At 43.3% G+C, this 16,921-nt stretch overlaps 2 protein-coding genes across 5 annotated transcripts in view; one reads left to right on the top strand and one right to left on the bottom strand.

Annotated features, from left to right (window-relative positions):
- The window catches only part of LOC139456398 (calcium/calmodulin-dependent protein kinase kinase 1-like), a 160,170-nt gene extending 144,977 nt beyond the window's left edge, over positions 1–15,193 (top strand). For all 4 annotated transcript variants that reach the window (XM_071238091.1, XM_071238092.1, XM_071238090.1 and 1 more), the window contains 5 exons: positions 322–409; positions 1,240–1,368; positions 5,640–5,779; positions 10,124–12,766; positions 12,818–15,193. In XM_071238091.1, the coding sequence (XP_071094192.1) occupies positions 322–409; positions 1,240–1,368; positions 5,640–5,779; positions 10,124–10,175 (409 nt within the window). In that variant the 3' untranslated portion in view covers positions 10,176–12,766; positions 12,818–15,193. The remainder of the gene's footprint in view (positions 1–321; positions 410–1,239; positions 1,369–5,639; positions 5,780–10,123; positions 12,767–12,817) is intronic.
- Positions 15,194–15,260: 67 nt separating this feature from the next.
- Positions 15,261–16,921, bottom strand: part of LOC139456402 (acyl-CoA dehydrogenase family member 11-like) — a 45,528-nt gene continuing 43,867 nt past the window's right edge. Inside the window, exon 13 of the mRNA XM_071238101.1 lies at positions 15,261–15,621. Within this exon, the coding sequence (XP_071094202.1) occupies positions 15,498–15,621 (124 nt within the window). The 3' untranslated portion in view covers positions 15,261–15,497. The remainder of the gene's footprint in view (positions 15,622–16,921) is intronic.

Genomic DNA, 16,921 nt, shown 5'->3' with positions numbered 1-16,921 from the left:
GTTTAACGTAGCACTCAACAATATTCCAGCTATATGATGGCAGTCATTAAATAATTGAGCCTGGACCAGAAAATCTAGTGATTGACATCATGAACATTGATCCATACAATTGGGATACGAAGACATGCATCAACCAAGTCAGCAACCCTGACCACCTGATCCCATTAGTCTCCCTTTACAATAGGCAAAGTAGCCTTTTACGTCAAGCATGGGTTCCTGAAGACCTATTCTACCCAAGGTCTTCATGGGTGCAGTATCTGTTGAAATTAATACTATTGATATACACATTGTTACTTTCCCTTTTATGTTGTCTCTTACCAGGCCTGCAGTGTCAAATGACTTGAAGAATCTGCTTCTGCGAATGTTAGAAAAAATCCCAGATACTCGTATCTCTCTCAATGAACTGAAGGTAATGTACCAAGCGTCTTCCTTCTCTCGCCAGCAGACTTCCAATGTGTATTAATGCCAGACATGGTCAATCTGTAGTCAGCAGACTTGCCATGTGTACTGATGCCAGACGTGGTCACTCTGTAGTCAGCATACTTGCCATGTGTACTGATGCCAGACGTGGTCACTCTGTAGTCAGCATACTTGCCATGTGTACTGATGCCAGACGTGGTCACTCTGTAGTCAGCATACTTGCCATGTGTACTGATGCCAGACGTGGTCACCCTGTAGTCAGCAGACTTGCCATGTGTACTGATGCCAGACATGGTCACTCTGTAGTCAGCAGACTTGCCATGTGTACTGATGCCAGACGTGGTCACTCTGTAGTCAGCATACTTTCCATGTGTACTGATGCCAGACGTGGTCACTCTGTAGTCAGCAGACTTGCCATGTGTACTGATGCCAGACGTGGTCACTCTGTAGTCAGCATACTTGCCATGTGTACTGATGCCAGACGTGGTCACTCTGTAGTCAGCATACTTTCCATGTGTACTGATGCCAGACGTGGTCACTCTGTAGTCAGCATACTTGCCATGTGTACTGATGCCAGATGTGGTCACTCTGTAGTCAGCAGACTTGCCATGTGTAGTGGTGCCAGACTTGAGGCTACTTGCTGCAGAATGATTAACGGCCAACTAACATAAAATGCAGTTGCTTTGGGGGCATGTGCCTATCTTGGTTCTTACCCCCAAATAGCTTGGTCTTGAAAATATTAACTGAATAGCATGTGCTGTATACTGGTTGAAGAATGCTCTGATTGCGTCCCCTGTGAGTGATTGTTGTTGTCTCCAGGACCACCCGTGGGTAACCCGTGACTGCCAGCACACACTGCCCACAGAGGAGGAGAACTGCAGTCTGGTGGAGATCACAGATGAGGACATCGAGAATGTCATTAAACATGTGCCCAAACTAGAAACACTGGTATGTACAGCTTTATCATGTTTCAGTAGTTATGTTTATTTTCACTTTCTTACAGTGTTGCATTCCAGGCCTAACATTGACACTGACAGCTCCAGATTTTGTCAAAAGATCAAATGCCAACAAAGTATCATTATTCACTTCCTACCCTTGAAATGTAATGTGTAAGGAGTCAGAATACTCTGTATTCCAGTGTCTACAACCTCTGAGTATAGTTTAAGGCCAGGTTTTCCGTGACCTTTGTTTCGCACTCAATCCAAACTAAAGTACTCACGGAAATGAAAAAAAACTGTTTTTTCGATCTCTTTCGACAAAATATATGAATATTCAAACAACTCAATTAGTACTTATTGGGCCTTGGCACAGCGTATTAAAGGTTTTTATGTCTTTTTACACGTAGAAGTGTGTAAAAATATAAACAAAACAGACTATTGTGAAACTGAGCATAACCAGGTGTTAGTAGATCAAGGTGAATGTCCATGACTTATGACACCTTGACGACAGGTGAAAACAGGTGCTTGAAACCCATGTGCATGTGATTTGTCAGTGGTTAGTGATTTGTCAGTGGCATTGTGGGATAGTGAATCATCGTCAAAATATCAAAACATATTCCCTTCTCAAACAACAACTTACATGTCATTATTATTATGTACATAAACATAGCTGTTATTTTTATTGTTGTTTTAATAACTTTTTTCCAGGCTAATTTGCATAATGCATATAGCCTGTTTCTGCTATGTCAATTTGGACTTAGTTTTATTTTTGAATGTTGAAAGTGCCTACAAATTACCCCGTGTAAAGTACATTTTGTATTGAGCACTGAGATATAACTAGCAAATCCAGACTAGTACTTTTCCAGTTGTTTTGTTATTTCGTATTTACATCTACATAATGCTTTGTGTCGATTATTAAATCCAGCAAAACAGGGTTTTTTTCATTTCCATGAGTACTTTAATGATGCCATGTCTGACAACCATTCATACCTATCTGATACAAAATGGATATCTTATTATTCGTAATATGAAATAAAACCCCATCCATATTGATATAAAGTAAAATCTAAGCCTGGAAGAGTCTGGATGTGACCTATATTCAAAATCTTTCAGGTTCTATTTTTTCCTCTCAGATTCTAACATTACAGTAAATACTGTAAATCGTGAAATTAATGTGTCTCCAAAAGAATGCGACTGCTGGCTCCAAGCCAATGCGACTGAACCTGAATGCAACTGCCCCCTTCTCTCAAACATCAGTGAATTTAAATCTGAAGAAAATGTCCTCTGTCAGGTTTACTGGAGAATCCTCACCTTAATCCAATCTTACTTAACACCCAATCACACACCAAATGGCACCGCATATTAGAGTAGAGTACTTCCGCTAAAACAATACATGTGTGCTGGCTCGTGTCGGCCTCTGACGCAGTTGCAAAGAACAATGAGGGAACTTAACTCAAGTAAGTCGGATTTACCTCGTTTTGCACGTGCTTAGACAGCATGTGCTATGTCATACTTTTGTTTTCTCCGCGAAGCAGGTATTCTAGCTTTCTGTTCAAGCTGAACATGTCTACAAACTAAGGCTAGATCATGGAAATTGTAACTTGTTTCATGTGAGAGTCATCATCATATTTTAATTTAGTCAATCTTTTACCAAATAAGAAAACAGAAAAGTATTAGGACAGCTTTAATATTCAATAAAGTAACTTTTATACTAGGTTTAGAACTTAAGACTTATTTTGAAGTTTTATTTAAAGTTTTATTTAAAGATAATACCCATTTGAGATTTTATTTCACATTCACTGAAGCATGGATGATTTGCATAGTACTTCTTGTGTATAAAACTATAGTGCCCGAATTACCTCCCTTAGTTTTTGCTGATACCCACTAGGCAAGTACTGTGCGTTGTCATCATCTTTTGTGGTAATGTTTGAGGTACCGTTGCAACTTCCTCTGAAGTGGGCTGCTTGGGACCCTGACTGCTTACTTAACTAAACAACAAGAAAGATGGCCATTGTCTGTCTTGTGACCATGTGCTCCTCCACCATAAACCATTCATCTTAAAGAGATCATACCTGCCATGGTGGCCCTAAAAGGCACTCAGATCCAATATTTAACATGGCCACAATATTTGGCCATTACTGAACCATTCTGCATGTATCTACATGAAAGTTTACTCAGTATAATGTGGTATGGTTACTGTTACATTGTGTTGTGTATTGATACTTGTTGTCCCCCCGGCATATAATGCGGGGGCATATAGCGATCAGCCAGTCTGTCTGTAATCATTTCCTTTTCCCGGGGCAGAACTCGAAAACAGTTCAGTGTATTTGATTGAAACTTGGCATATCTATCAGTCACATACTGAAGTTGTGCCTTTTGCTATTTAGGAATTTTAGAAATTTTTACTTTTTATGTTTCCATGGTAACAAGTTGTACTTAGGTTCTATAAGGGTGGTGTTCGTTTCCGGAGCATAACTCAAAAAACGTTAAATACTTTCTTACAAAACTTTGCATGTCTACCAGGCACATACTGAACTGTGCCTTTTGCTATTTAGGAATTATTTTTTTTATGTTTTACCTTTCCATGGCAACCAGTTGGACTTAGGTTCTATAGGGTAGAGTTTGTTTCCGGAGCATAACTCAAAACACATTCAAAACTTTCTAAAAAAAACTTGCATGCCTATCAGACTCATGCTGAACTGGTGCCTTTTGCTATTTAGGAATTTTAGAAATTTTTATTTTTTTATGTTTACATGGCAACAAGTTGGACTAAGTAATGTGTAGATTTAGTAATGTGTACAAAATGGCGACATTTACGAAGTACTTAATTTTCAGAGGTCATTTTTAGTACTTTTGCATGGCCTAAAATATCAGTGGATGATATCACAGAACAGGGAATCTCCCACCTTATTCCAAACTGTGAAGTGTATTAGTGTGCAGGATATACTTTCAATTTTATTCCACTTCAAAGTGAGGGTTGTATAGGAAGGACATATATGTCTCTGTAGCATCCAGGGGGTTAAATTGAAAAAAGAAAAAAAAAAGAAAAAATCTTAATAGCAAAGGCACCACTACATAACCTGCTTGATAGGTATAAAAACTTTTGAGAAGCTAAGTTGTATGGTTTGGGAGATATGGTCCGGACAAGAGCACTACCCTCAAATTTCCTAAGTTCATCATATTTCCATGGAAAAGACAAAAATAAAAAATTCTAAAAATCTCTAAATGGCAAAAGGCACTTCTACTGAGCCTGATTGTTAAGTGTACCAAGTTTTGTGAAGCTAGGTTGTACGGTTTAGGAAATATGCTCCGGACAAACAATGATTACAGACGGAAGGACAGACAGACAGACATACTGATGGCTATATCCCCCCGTCATTATATGTTGTTAAATACTTTTTTACAAAACATTGCATGTCTATCAGGCACATACTGAACTGGTGCCTTTTGCTATTTAGGAATTTTATAAATTTTTATTTTTTATGTTTCCATGGCAACAAGTTGGATTTAAGTTTTCATATAGGGTGTGTTCACTTATGGAGTAACACAAATAATCTGTTAAATATTTCCTTGCCAAACATTGCATGTCTATATATAAAGTACATACTGAACTGGCGCCATTTGATATTAAGGAGTTTTATAAATGTTTATTTTAGAATTTCCATTGCAGCTATTTTGACATGGGCTAAGAAAAATGTTGGGTCAGTTACCTGGTTTGGGACCATAACGTGTTAAAATGGGTGGGGGATATAGATGACTTTGTTGAATTTATGCTTGTTTAGTTATTGTTTCTTGTAATTTGTCATTTGTTTGCATTAAAAAAAACCCACAGAAACACACATGTTTTATTTTCCATTTCTTATGGATGCGACCATGGTGGTGGATCTTTTGTTGGTAAACAATGTATGCTTCTTAAAGAACATTCAACTCTTGACTCATTACACGCAGAATTGCACATTTTATTTGTGGTTACTTTACAGACAGCTGCCTGGGGGATATGTCATCTTTCTGATGACTCTTGTTACCTTCACATTTGGCCTTCATATTCTGCCGTCAGAGGATATACATGCAGTGACGATTTCTGTTTATTGGAAACTTCTGTTACTTTTTGGCATATTCTTATTAACCTTGTAAAGCCTTCATAATCAGCCATAATATAATATTCCAGAACAGTTCAGATGAGCTGGAGAGCCTTGTGGCTTTATTTTTATGGACATATTACTGGTGTCCATTTGATGTGATGTGAACACTGTGAATCCTAATTGCAACGAATGTCTTCAGATCATGGTCAAGAGCATCCTCAAGCAGAAGTCATTCCGAAATCCCTTCTTACGCGAGAAAGAGAACAGACTCAAGAATGATCTCAACAAAACAGGACGCTCCAATTCTGCCCCTGAAACCTTCGCACATATCATGAAAAGGTAGGCAACAATGTAGTTTGTTGTTGATACCAGTGTGTGGCTATCTATCATATCATATTGCGCTACCATCCCAGCTACACCATACAGTGTCCTTCTGTCCTAGCTACACCATACCGTGTCCTCCTGTCCCAGCTACACCATACAATGTCCTCCTGCCCCAGCTACACCATATAGTTTCCTACTGTCCCACTTACACCATACCGTGTCCTACTGTCCCAGCTACACCATACAGTGTCCTTCTGTCCTAGCTACACCATACCGTGTCTTCCTGTCCTAGCTACACCATACAGTGTCCTACTGCCCCAGCTACACCATACAATGTCCTCCTGCCCCAGCTACACCATACAGTGTCCTACTGTCCCACTTACACCATACAGTGTCCTACTGTCCCAGCTACACCATACAGTGTCCTACTGTCCCAGCTACACCATACCGTGTCCTCCTGTCCTAGCTACACCATACAGTTTCCTACTGTCCCACTTACACCATACAGTGTCCTACTGTCCCAGCTACACCATACAGTGTCCTTCTGTCCTAGCTACACCATACCGTGTCCTCCTGTCCTAGCTACACCATACAGTGTCCTACTGCCCCAGCTACACCATACAATGTCCTCCTGCCCCAGCTACACCATACAGTGTCCTACTGTCCCAGCTACACCATACAGTGTCCTACTGTCCCAGCTACACCATACAGTGTCCTACTGTCCCCGCTACACCATACAGTGTCCTACTGTCCCAGCTACACCATACAGTGTCCTACTGTCCCACTTACACCCACCAGTGTCCCACTGCCCTCGCTACACCACACAGTGCCCTACTGTCCCACTTACACCATACAGTGTCCTACTGTCCCACTTACACCATACAGTGTCCTACTGTCCCACTTACACCATACAGTGTCCTCCTGCCCCAGCTACACCATACAGTGTCCTACTGTCCCACTTACACCACACAGTGCCCTACTGTCCCACTTACACCATACAGTGTCCTACTGTCCCACTTACACCATACAGTGCCCTACTGTCCCACTTACACCATACAGTGTCCTCCTGCCCCAGCTACACCATACAGTGTCCTACTGTCCCACTTACACCATACAGTGTCCTACTGTCCCAGCTACACCATACAGTGTCCTACTGTCCCAGCTACACCATACAGTGTCCTACTGTCCCAGCTACACCATACAGTGTCCTACTGTCCCAGCTACACCATACAGCATCCTACTGTCCCACTTACACCATACCTTGTCCTACTGTCCCACTTACACCATACAGTGCCCTACTGTCCCACTTACACCATACAGTGTCCAACTGCCCTCGCTACACCATACAGTGTCCAACTGCCCTCGCTACACCATACAGCATCCTACTGTCCCACTTACACCATACCTTGTCCTACTGTCCCACTTACACCATACAGTGCCCTACTGTCCCACTTACACCATACAGTGTCCAACTGCCCTCGCTACACCATACAGTGTCCAACTGCCCTCGCTACACCATACAGTGTCCTACTGTCCCAGCTACACCATACAGCGTCCTACTGTCCCAGCTACACCATACCGTGTCCTACTGTCCCAGCTACACCATACCATGTCCTACTGCCCTAGCTACACCATACAGTGTCCTACTGTCCCAGCTACACCATACAGTGTCCTACTGTCCCAGCTACACCATACAGTGTCCTACTGTCCCAGCTACACCATACAGTGTCCTACTGTCCCAGCTACACCATACCGTGTCCTACTGTCCCAGCTACACCATACCGTGTCCTACTGTCCCAGCTACACCAAACAGCGTCCTACTATCCCAGCTACACCATACCGTGTCCTACTGTCCCAGCTACACCATACCGTGCCCTACTGTCTCAGCTACACCATACAGCGTCCTACTGTCCCAGCTACACCATACCGTGTCCTACTGTCCCAGCTACACCATACCGTGTCCTACTGTCCCAGCTACACCATACCGTGTCCTACTGCCCTAGCTACACCATACCGTGCCCTACTGTCCCACTTACACCATACAGTGCCCTACTGTCCCAGCTACACCATACAGTGTCCTACTGTCCCACTTACACCATACCGTGTCCTACTGTCCCAGCTACACCATACCGTGTTCTACTGTCCTAGCTACACCATACCGTGTCTTACTGCCCTAGCTACACCATACAGTGTCCGACTGCCCTAGCTACACCATACCATGTTCTACTGCCCTACTTACACCATACCATGTTCTACTGCCCTACTTACACCATACAGTGTCCGACTGCCCTAGCTAAACCATACCGTGTCCTACTGTCCCAGCTGCACCATACAGCATCCTACTGCCCTTGCTACGCCATACAGCGTCCTACTGTCCCCACTACACCATACAGCATCCTACTGTCCTCGCTACGCCATACAGCATCCTACTGTCCCCGCTACACCATACAGCATCCTACTGTCCCCACTACACCATACAGCATCCTACTGTCCCCGCTACACCATACAGCATCCTACTGTCCTCGCTACGCCATACTGCATCCTACTGCCCTCGCTACGCCATACAGCATCCTACTGTCCCCGCTACACCATACAGCATCCTACTGTCCCCACTACACCATACAGCGTCCTACTGTCCCCGCTATGCCATACAGCATCCTACTGTCCGCGCTACACCATACAGCGTCCTACTGCCCTCGCTATGCCATACAGCGTCCTACTGTTCCAGCTACACCATACCGCGTCCTACTTCCCTCGCTACGCCATACAGCATCCTACTGTCCCTGCTACACCATACAGCATCCTACTGCCCTCGCTACGCCATACAGGGTCCTACTGTCCCCGCTACACCATACAGCGTCCTATTGTCCCCGCTACACCATACAGCGTCCTACTGCCCTCGCTGCACCATACATCATCCTACTGTCCCCGCTACACCGTACAGCATCCTACTGTCCCCACTACACCATACAGCGTCCTACTGTCCCCGCTATGCCATACAGCATCCTACTGTCCGCGCTACACCATACAGCGTCCTACTGCCCTCGCTATGCCATACAGCGTCCTACTGTTCCAGCTACACCATACCGCGTCCTACTTCCCTCGCTACGCCATACAGCATCCTACTGTCCCTGCTACACCATACAGCATCCTACTGCCCTCGCTACGCCATACAGGGTCCTACTGTCCCCGCTACACCATACAGCGTCCTATTGTCCCCGCTACACCATACAGCGTCCTACTGCCCTCGCTGCACCATACATCATCCTACTGTCCCCGCTACACCGTACAGCATCCTACTGTCCCCACTACACCATACAGCATCCTACTGCCCTCGCTATGCCATACAGCGTCCTATTGTCCCCGCTACACCATACAGCGTCCTACTGTCCCATCTACACTATACAGCGTCCTACTGTCCCCGCTACACCATACAGCGTCCTACTGCCCTCGCTATGCCATACAGCGTCCTTCTGCCCTCGCTACACCATACAGCGTCCTACTGTCCCAGCTACACCATACAGCGTCCTACTGTCCCAGCTACACCATACAGCGTCCTACTGTCCCATCTACACTATACAGCATCCTACTGTCCCCGCTACACCATACAGCGTCCTACTGTCCCAGCTACACCATACAGCATCCTTCTGCCCTTGCTACACCATACAGCGTCCTACTGTCCCAGCTACACCATACAGCGTCCTACTGTCCCAGCTACACCATACAGCATCCTTCTGCCCTCGCTACACCATACAGCGTCCTACTTTCCCTGCTACACCATACAGCGTCCTACTGCCCTCGCTACACCATACAGCGTCCTACTGTCCCTGCTACACCATACAGCGCCCTACTGCTCTAGCTACACCATACAGCGTCCAACTGTCCCCGCTACACCATACAGCGTCCTACTGTCCCCGCTACACCATACAGCGTCCTACTGCCCTCGCTACACCATACAGCGCCCTACTGCTGTAGCTACACCATACAGCTTCCTACTGTCCCCGCTACACCATACAGCGTCTTACTGTCCCCGCTACACCATACAGCGCCCTACTGCTCTAGCTACACCATACAGCGTCCTACTGCCCTCGCTACGCCATACAGCATCCTACTTCCCTAGCTACACCATAGAGTTGCTTGCATATGATGGTGGCAGGCCAAGCTCCAGTAACACCACCTGAGTTTGCTAAAGGTAATTATCTTGCATGTGACTGGATGACCTTGAAGGTCAAGGTCACTTGTTTTTGTTATCGATATGATATTATCTATGAGAACAGGTCATGGGATCAGGTAAATCAGGTTTATTGAGAATCGTGTGATGGTGGCAGAGCCTGATCTCCAGTATTCTTGCTGTTGCAGGAAAGTGTCAACTGAGGCCAATGTGGATGTGCCCCTGGCGGAAGCCTCCTGACATCTTCCACCCTCTCAACAAGATCCCAGTGTGCTTCCAGTGCCATGACTACATGACTACTCTGGCTTACACTCGCTGAATATAGGTATCTGCCGGAGGATGTGTTGATTGGAGAATGTGAAGCAAGTATCGATATCCTACTGACACAAGACAACTGCTTCAGCAAAACTACATGCTCCAGGAATCAGTGTGGTGCTTCTCTCCTACTCATGACAAACACAAGTAATAAATCAAACAAAATGTTTGCATTCTTTGACAGACACTGTTGCTGAGCCCACATATAGCAATTTGTTCCTTCAATTGTATTATCTCCATTCCTTGTGTATGTGTTTGTTTTGAGTTTATTTTCTGATTATCCTACCAAAGACCCTGTGATGCAGACAGGACTGTGGTTCCCACAACTGCATTACAAGGTGATCTTTACCTGGCACAACAAAATATTTGTATGTACAAGCTTCCTTCATTGGTCAGTCTGTCGGTCATGTTTGGTTTCAATAGCTGAATTGCATACTGTTCAATATGATTCCATGAAACATGTTTGCCAAGTGGTGCCTTTTGGCAGTTACCATTTTCTACCATCCGTAAGTATTTTCAGAAGAATCAAGGTGAAATATATCTATCTGAGCAGGTTTGCATCATCACTAGAAGTGTTCCCATAATATCACTCATCTATCAGTAAAACGTTGTTGTAGGATATTTGCAAATCCAAATGTTTATCTTGCTTTGTAGTCCATGGCAACAAGATACAATAGTACTTACTTTTGCTGTATTTGGAATTTGCCCCATTTGTTCATCTTTCTGTATAGTTTGAAATGTTTTTACAAGCACTTTTGTGAAGTTGTGAGGGCATTACTTCAACAAAGGAAGGAGGTATATATATATATAATCATAATGCAGCTGCCTGATCAAGGAACTCCTACACCCCTGTGTACTTCACAACTTGGCCCAGGGAGGATTCCAGGTTACAATTGGTCCCCAGCAGACTGTGCTTGTCTTGAGAGGAAACTGCATAGATCTGATGGTCAGGCTTGGTGATTTGGTTAATTGCATATCATTGTACCGTGACTCCATGGATTGGTGCGCAATTATCAATGACTTGACTTGATTATTTGCAGTCTGTCATATAGCTGAAATGTTGCCGAGAGCTGTCATTAAACAACAAACAAGACAAAAGTGTCATGGCTTTGGGCTGTGATGACTTATGACATTGGTCATGAAATATGTATATAAGAGCCATCAAATACTGCAATGGTTGTTTCGCACAAGATGTTTTCTTGATGTTCAGGATCTGGAGCTCCCTTTGATGGACTACCATCAAAAGCCAAGATCAAACATTTGTTATGTTACCTTGTTTCATTCCTACTTCATACTTCATCTACGTATGTCCTCACATGAAAGTCACTGCACTGATCACTTGTTTGATTCAAGACAGCAGAATATGGTCAATATCAAGCAGGATCGGTTGACAAGCTGAGGTTGTGTTCATTATTCATCAACATGCCATGTGACTCCTTCTCATGTGTAAAAACTCTCAACTTTTAGGGAAGGTGAAAAGTCTGGACGAGGCCTGGACTACAGCAGTGAGAGTCCAGACTTGAAGCTATGCACAACCATATACCAGTGTCCTTTCAAGACACTGTCTCCACCTCATTGTTAGACAGAGCTGCATTTTGAGAGTCCTTTAATCACTGTGAAAGATACATGATATTTGTTTACCTGTTGATGTCCTTGGCTATACATGTACAAATAAGTGTGACCTCACAAGCTAATCACCGAAAGAGTCTATGGAGGCAGAGTATGCTAGTGTGTAGTGTATGACATTCTTGAAGGCCTATCTCTGATCTTGTTGCACAAAGTTTTGTATATTCCCCTACAACGATTCTTTACAGTGCCTCACTCTGATCCTTACTAACAGTGACCTAATACTTAATGCCTTCTGTATGAAACAGGGTCCATGAGGAAGAAGTCAATGAACTTTCTGCAATACTAGCAGACTAGTGAGCTAGCTAGTCTCCCAGGATTGCTGGTTTCATTCTTGGGCAGAGGTAGCTTTAGTTACATGTAAATATATTTCCCACACCATTGGTTGTTCAACCACCCAATAATGACAGGTGTGAGAGGCTTCATACCTTCATATACCTCCTATATACCCCTGAGGAATTGTGCTGACATTTTTTTGGATGACCTTGATTAACTAGGCGCTAAAAACATTGTGGACATGACAAATGGATCTTGATGAAACTTAGTATACATCTCTAAGGCAGTTGTCTCGATTGTGTCAAGTTTTGAGTTACCTCCATGCAAGGTCAAGGTGAATAGAAGTCAGACATCGTTCGAAATTTCAGGTTAATTCCTGAAAAATCTGAGCAGTTTCCAATCACTAATAATTGACAGTCAATACCTGGCATATGTCATTCTAGTGTCAGATGTCAAGGTCAGTTTCAAGGTCACTCATAAAATGACTTGTAATAGCTTGTGATTGGATTTTGACAAAACCTTTTTACATGATCTTTAGGCAGTTCACAGCCGAGATTGAAGGTCAAGGTCATTAAACTGGAAGTGCTTTTAACTTGTTCTTAAAGTAGCTGGAGGCATGTCATTAAACTGGAAGTGCTTTTAACTTGTTCTTAAAGTAGCTGGAGGCATGACTTTGTTTCAAAGCTGTACTGCATTGTCTATGAGTTTTCCCAAACTGGAATTGCTCATGACATTATCATGGTAGCTAAAGACGAAGGTTTTTGTTTCAAAGTTGTACTGCATTTGGCATGTGAGGATGACTGTCACCTGGTGTAGTAAACTCAAAATAGTTTATGATACATGTGTCTGATGGGAAAGGTTTTGGGGGAAAGGGTCTGCTTTTGTTTTTGTAATGGATATAATTATCCATGAGAACAGCTCATGTGATCAGGTAAATGTATGTTGAGAATCCTGGGTATAACAAAGAAGAACACCTGGGGGGTGGGGCTGGTTTAATGGCATTGACTTGATGTTGATTACAGTAGTCATGTTTTTATGTATATGTTTATCTTAACTAATGAAACATTTTTAATCAAAGTAAAGTTTGTTATCTAGTTCCTTGTGTGTGACAGAATTTAATGTTGCAAGGTACATTTCTCCCACATTCCAGTATGCCCTGACACTGCTTCAATACCGGCGGGTGTATGGCTCTAGATTATCAGACCTAGTGGTACTGCAATGAAGTATTTTCATGGTTTACCAAGATTCTACCAAAAATGTTCTTAAACTTGTAAATTTTTACACTAGCCTATACACTTGTCTCCTTGTATACTTATTGGAAGTGTTGGTAAATTGCCTTGCACAGTTGTTCTCAAGAGTTGACATTTCTGAACTTTGACGATGTAGGCAATGTAACCGCTATCAATGTAATGCCACCCAACAAAAAATAGGAGAGCTTCTGTTAGGAACAGTTTCTCATTTGGCAGTCAGACAGTTGTTTTGAATGGCAGTTTATTGCAATGTAAATATGATACCTTCTGACATTTGTTACCATTTCTCACGGCTCTTAGCTTCACTACACAGCTATGTACTAGGGCAAGGGATGTACGCAGGACTACCTGGTCCCGTGGTTAATTGTTTATTTCTGATTATGCACACATTGCTTCTGACTTTTTACCTTTAGTTTACTCAATCATATAAGTTTGCATGAGCAGAACGTGTTGTATGTGTATCTAAATAGTTTTTGCAAGGACTGAAGTAAAACACTTTCCATTCAGATATTTTGTACCCAACTCATGGGACTTATAGTGGGTACCCAGGTAGGGTCAGGTGATAGGGTGTCGGGTACCCAGGTAGGGTCAGGTGATAGGGTGTCGGGTACCCAGGTAGGGTCAGGTGATAGGGTGTTGGGTACCCAGGTAGGGTCAGGTGATAGGATGTCGGGTACTCAGGTAGGGTCAGGTGATAGGATGTCGGGTACCCAGGTAGGGTCAGGTGATAGGGTGTCGGGTACTCAGGTAGGGTCAGGTGATAGGGTGTCGGGTACCCAGGTAGGGTCAGGTGATAGGGTGTCGGGTACCCAGGTGATAGGGTGTCGGGTACCCAGGTGATAGGGTGTCGGGTACCCAGGTAGGGTCAGGTGATAGGGTGTCGGGTACCCAGGTAGGGTCAGGTGATAGGGTGTCAGGTACCCAGGTAGGGTCAGGTGATAGGGTGTCGGGTGCCGGGTGCCCGTGTAGTATGTATCATCTACACCATCATCTCAACCATAAGGCTGAAATGGAAGATGAAGGAATTGGTTTCATTTTTGTCTATGCTGCTTCTATATTTCCATGATAGCAGACTACAGGTCCTGCATGTGTAACATTCCCTTACCATGAAGCGTGAGTCCTCCCCGGCGTGTCTGCCTGCCTGCAGCAGGTGGTATGGTGTATGTGTCTGTCCATCCTTCCCACCACATCACTGCCTGTACCTCACGCAACTTACTATGTACAAACTAACATTGCAATATTTTTTGTACAGTTTATACTTCCTGCACAAAGACTATTTTTATGAATATTCTCCTATATTTGACATTTTTTACATGATGTGCATGACAGGTGACCTGTTGGTGTATGCCACTAATGTGCATTGACCTGGTATCTCACCACCCACCACTGACCACTGGCTACTAGTATCAATCACAAAACTGTCCACCCATCCTGGAATCAAAACATTCCCATCTTTGAGAAGCAGCCTTCAATCAACTTACTATGTATATTACAATATCTAGCCCAGTCATGTACCCCTGGGTAATGCATTTCAGTGTGGCTGCAGACAGCTGCTTGTCCCATGTCTACCATGTTTAATGCACATTAGAAGGTCCCACTGAAGAAACAATATGCAGACAAATATTTTTCTTATTTTTGTATTTGTATATCCTGATGTAATAAAGTGTTGTCAGTGTACCCATGTGTGGTACAGTGAAGCTGGTAGCTGTAGTGTTGTGCTGCTGTATTGTGGTGCTGTCAGACATGACGCTGGCCATCACTCACAATGTCAGTAAACTTGCTTCACCATCACACCCTCAGTCTGTTCTGTTTCACACAACTAATGTAGAATTCAATACACACAACATAGGGCATACACTGAAGTACGTACATAATGTATTGTAGAAAACAAAGTGGCATTTCAAGTGAGACTGTTCGGTGTACCGGTGTGTCACTTCAATGCCAGTAATCAAGGGCTGTCCAATGTTCATATACTACAGACAGCAAATCAGGTGTGATGTATGTGTGTTCCTGACATCTGGTCCACTGTACTGTGATGTGCCCAGCACGTCCATGTTATCACAGTATGCAAGCCTGGGGAAGATGGAGGCTGTCTTCACAAGCGACTGGGATGCGGGTAGCCGTCAAACACCATGCGGAAGTTGGCATCCACAGCCCTGCCAGTGTAGGCTCCTGCCTTCAGGGCAGTGGTCACTGGGCACAAGTTGGCTTCACACCACCTGCAGGAACAGGTCAGCGGTCATCATACATAATTTATCTTCACAAATATTTAAGGATTAACTGTGGATTTTTTTCAGTTCATTGAGGTAGGAATAAAAAAACAATAAGCAAACTGTATGAAGCCACAAAGTTAGTAGCCAATCAACGGAGAGTAGGATCAAAACAAAGTTTATAAGACTTGTCAATCAAGGCAAGAGGCGAGAACTGCAACAGTCAGACTGTAACAAACTGGAACAAAATATATATTCTGTGAGAAGGCGGTTGTTTCAAATGACATGTTACTGCAAGATACAATCATCAGTTCCCTGCAAATGGGAAGACACAGTTGGAAAAATGAGAGTTAGAAATGAATCCTGAAGACACGAAATTTGTGAACCCATGTGAGTGGTTTCATTCCTTCTCTGCCTTCGGTCTGAAAGACTGGTTTGGACAATGAATATGCATGAATTTCCTTAAATGCCCAGTGCATTAGGATACTGAGCAGAAAGGGAATCCCTGGACTGTAATATTGGGATTCCCCGACATTCCATAGAAATAAGAGTAGTCCGCTTTGGTGGGTGTGGCTTAATTTTTTTTACATTCACTGGGAAATAAATGCAACAACAACCAATTCAGCTAATCAGAATTCAGGAGTTACAATGAATACAATGAACATTTAATTATTGTATTATGATGTCGGACTAATATCCAAAACAATGGATCAGGGGAAATGAATATAGGTTATTTCTTGGTCAAACAAAAATTCTTTTATAGAATTTTCAGAAACAATGTGTAGCTGTCTTCCAGTATCACACCACTCATTTCTTCTGCCCCTCTGACCAGATCCACAGTTTGGACCTCAAAGACCCTACCTCCATAAACCCATTCACCATTCCACCAGGAAATATAGTAGATTTGTGATTCAGAGGTCATCTCTTTTCTTGGGATGTGGCTTCTCTTGTCCCAGCATAACATTTGGACCCAGAGAAGGGGTGCCAATTTCTCGATATTTCAAGATCCCAGTAATATAGTCTCAAGACATCGGAAGTTCTGGGGCGAAAGTTCATGTTTCCTCAGTGTAGAATTAGATCCGTTAAATGGTGGCTACTGACACCTTTTGATGCAAACACAGTCACATCTATTCACAACAATCGAACAGTGATAAAAAACCTTCACACCTCAAAACTATCACACTTTCAAAAACGTAGGGATTTTCTAAAATCCTCAAATAACAACAATATCTGTAAAAATGGCTGCACAAGACCAAAAATCAATCAATAGATATCATTGTAAGTAATCCTAAGAATACTACCTCTATTA

The sequence above is a fragment of the Haliotis cracherodii genome, unplaced genomic scaffold (genome assembly GCF_022045235.1).
Source record: "Haliotis cracherodii isolate W230 unplaced genomic scaffold, xgHalCrac1.p SCAF_11, whole genome shotgun sequence".
Lineage (NCBI taxonomy): Eukaryota > Metazoa > Mollusca > Gastropoda > Lepetellida > Haliotidae > Haliotis > Haliotis cracherodii.
Note: the sequence above shows the minus strand (reverse complement) of the source record. Positions and strands in the feature narration are given on the sequence as shown.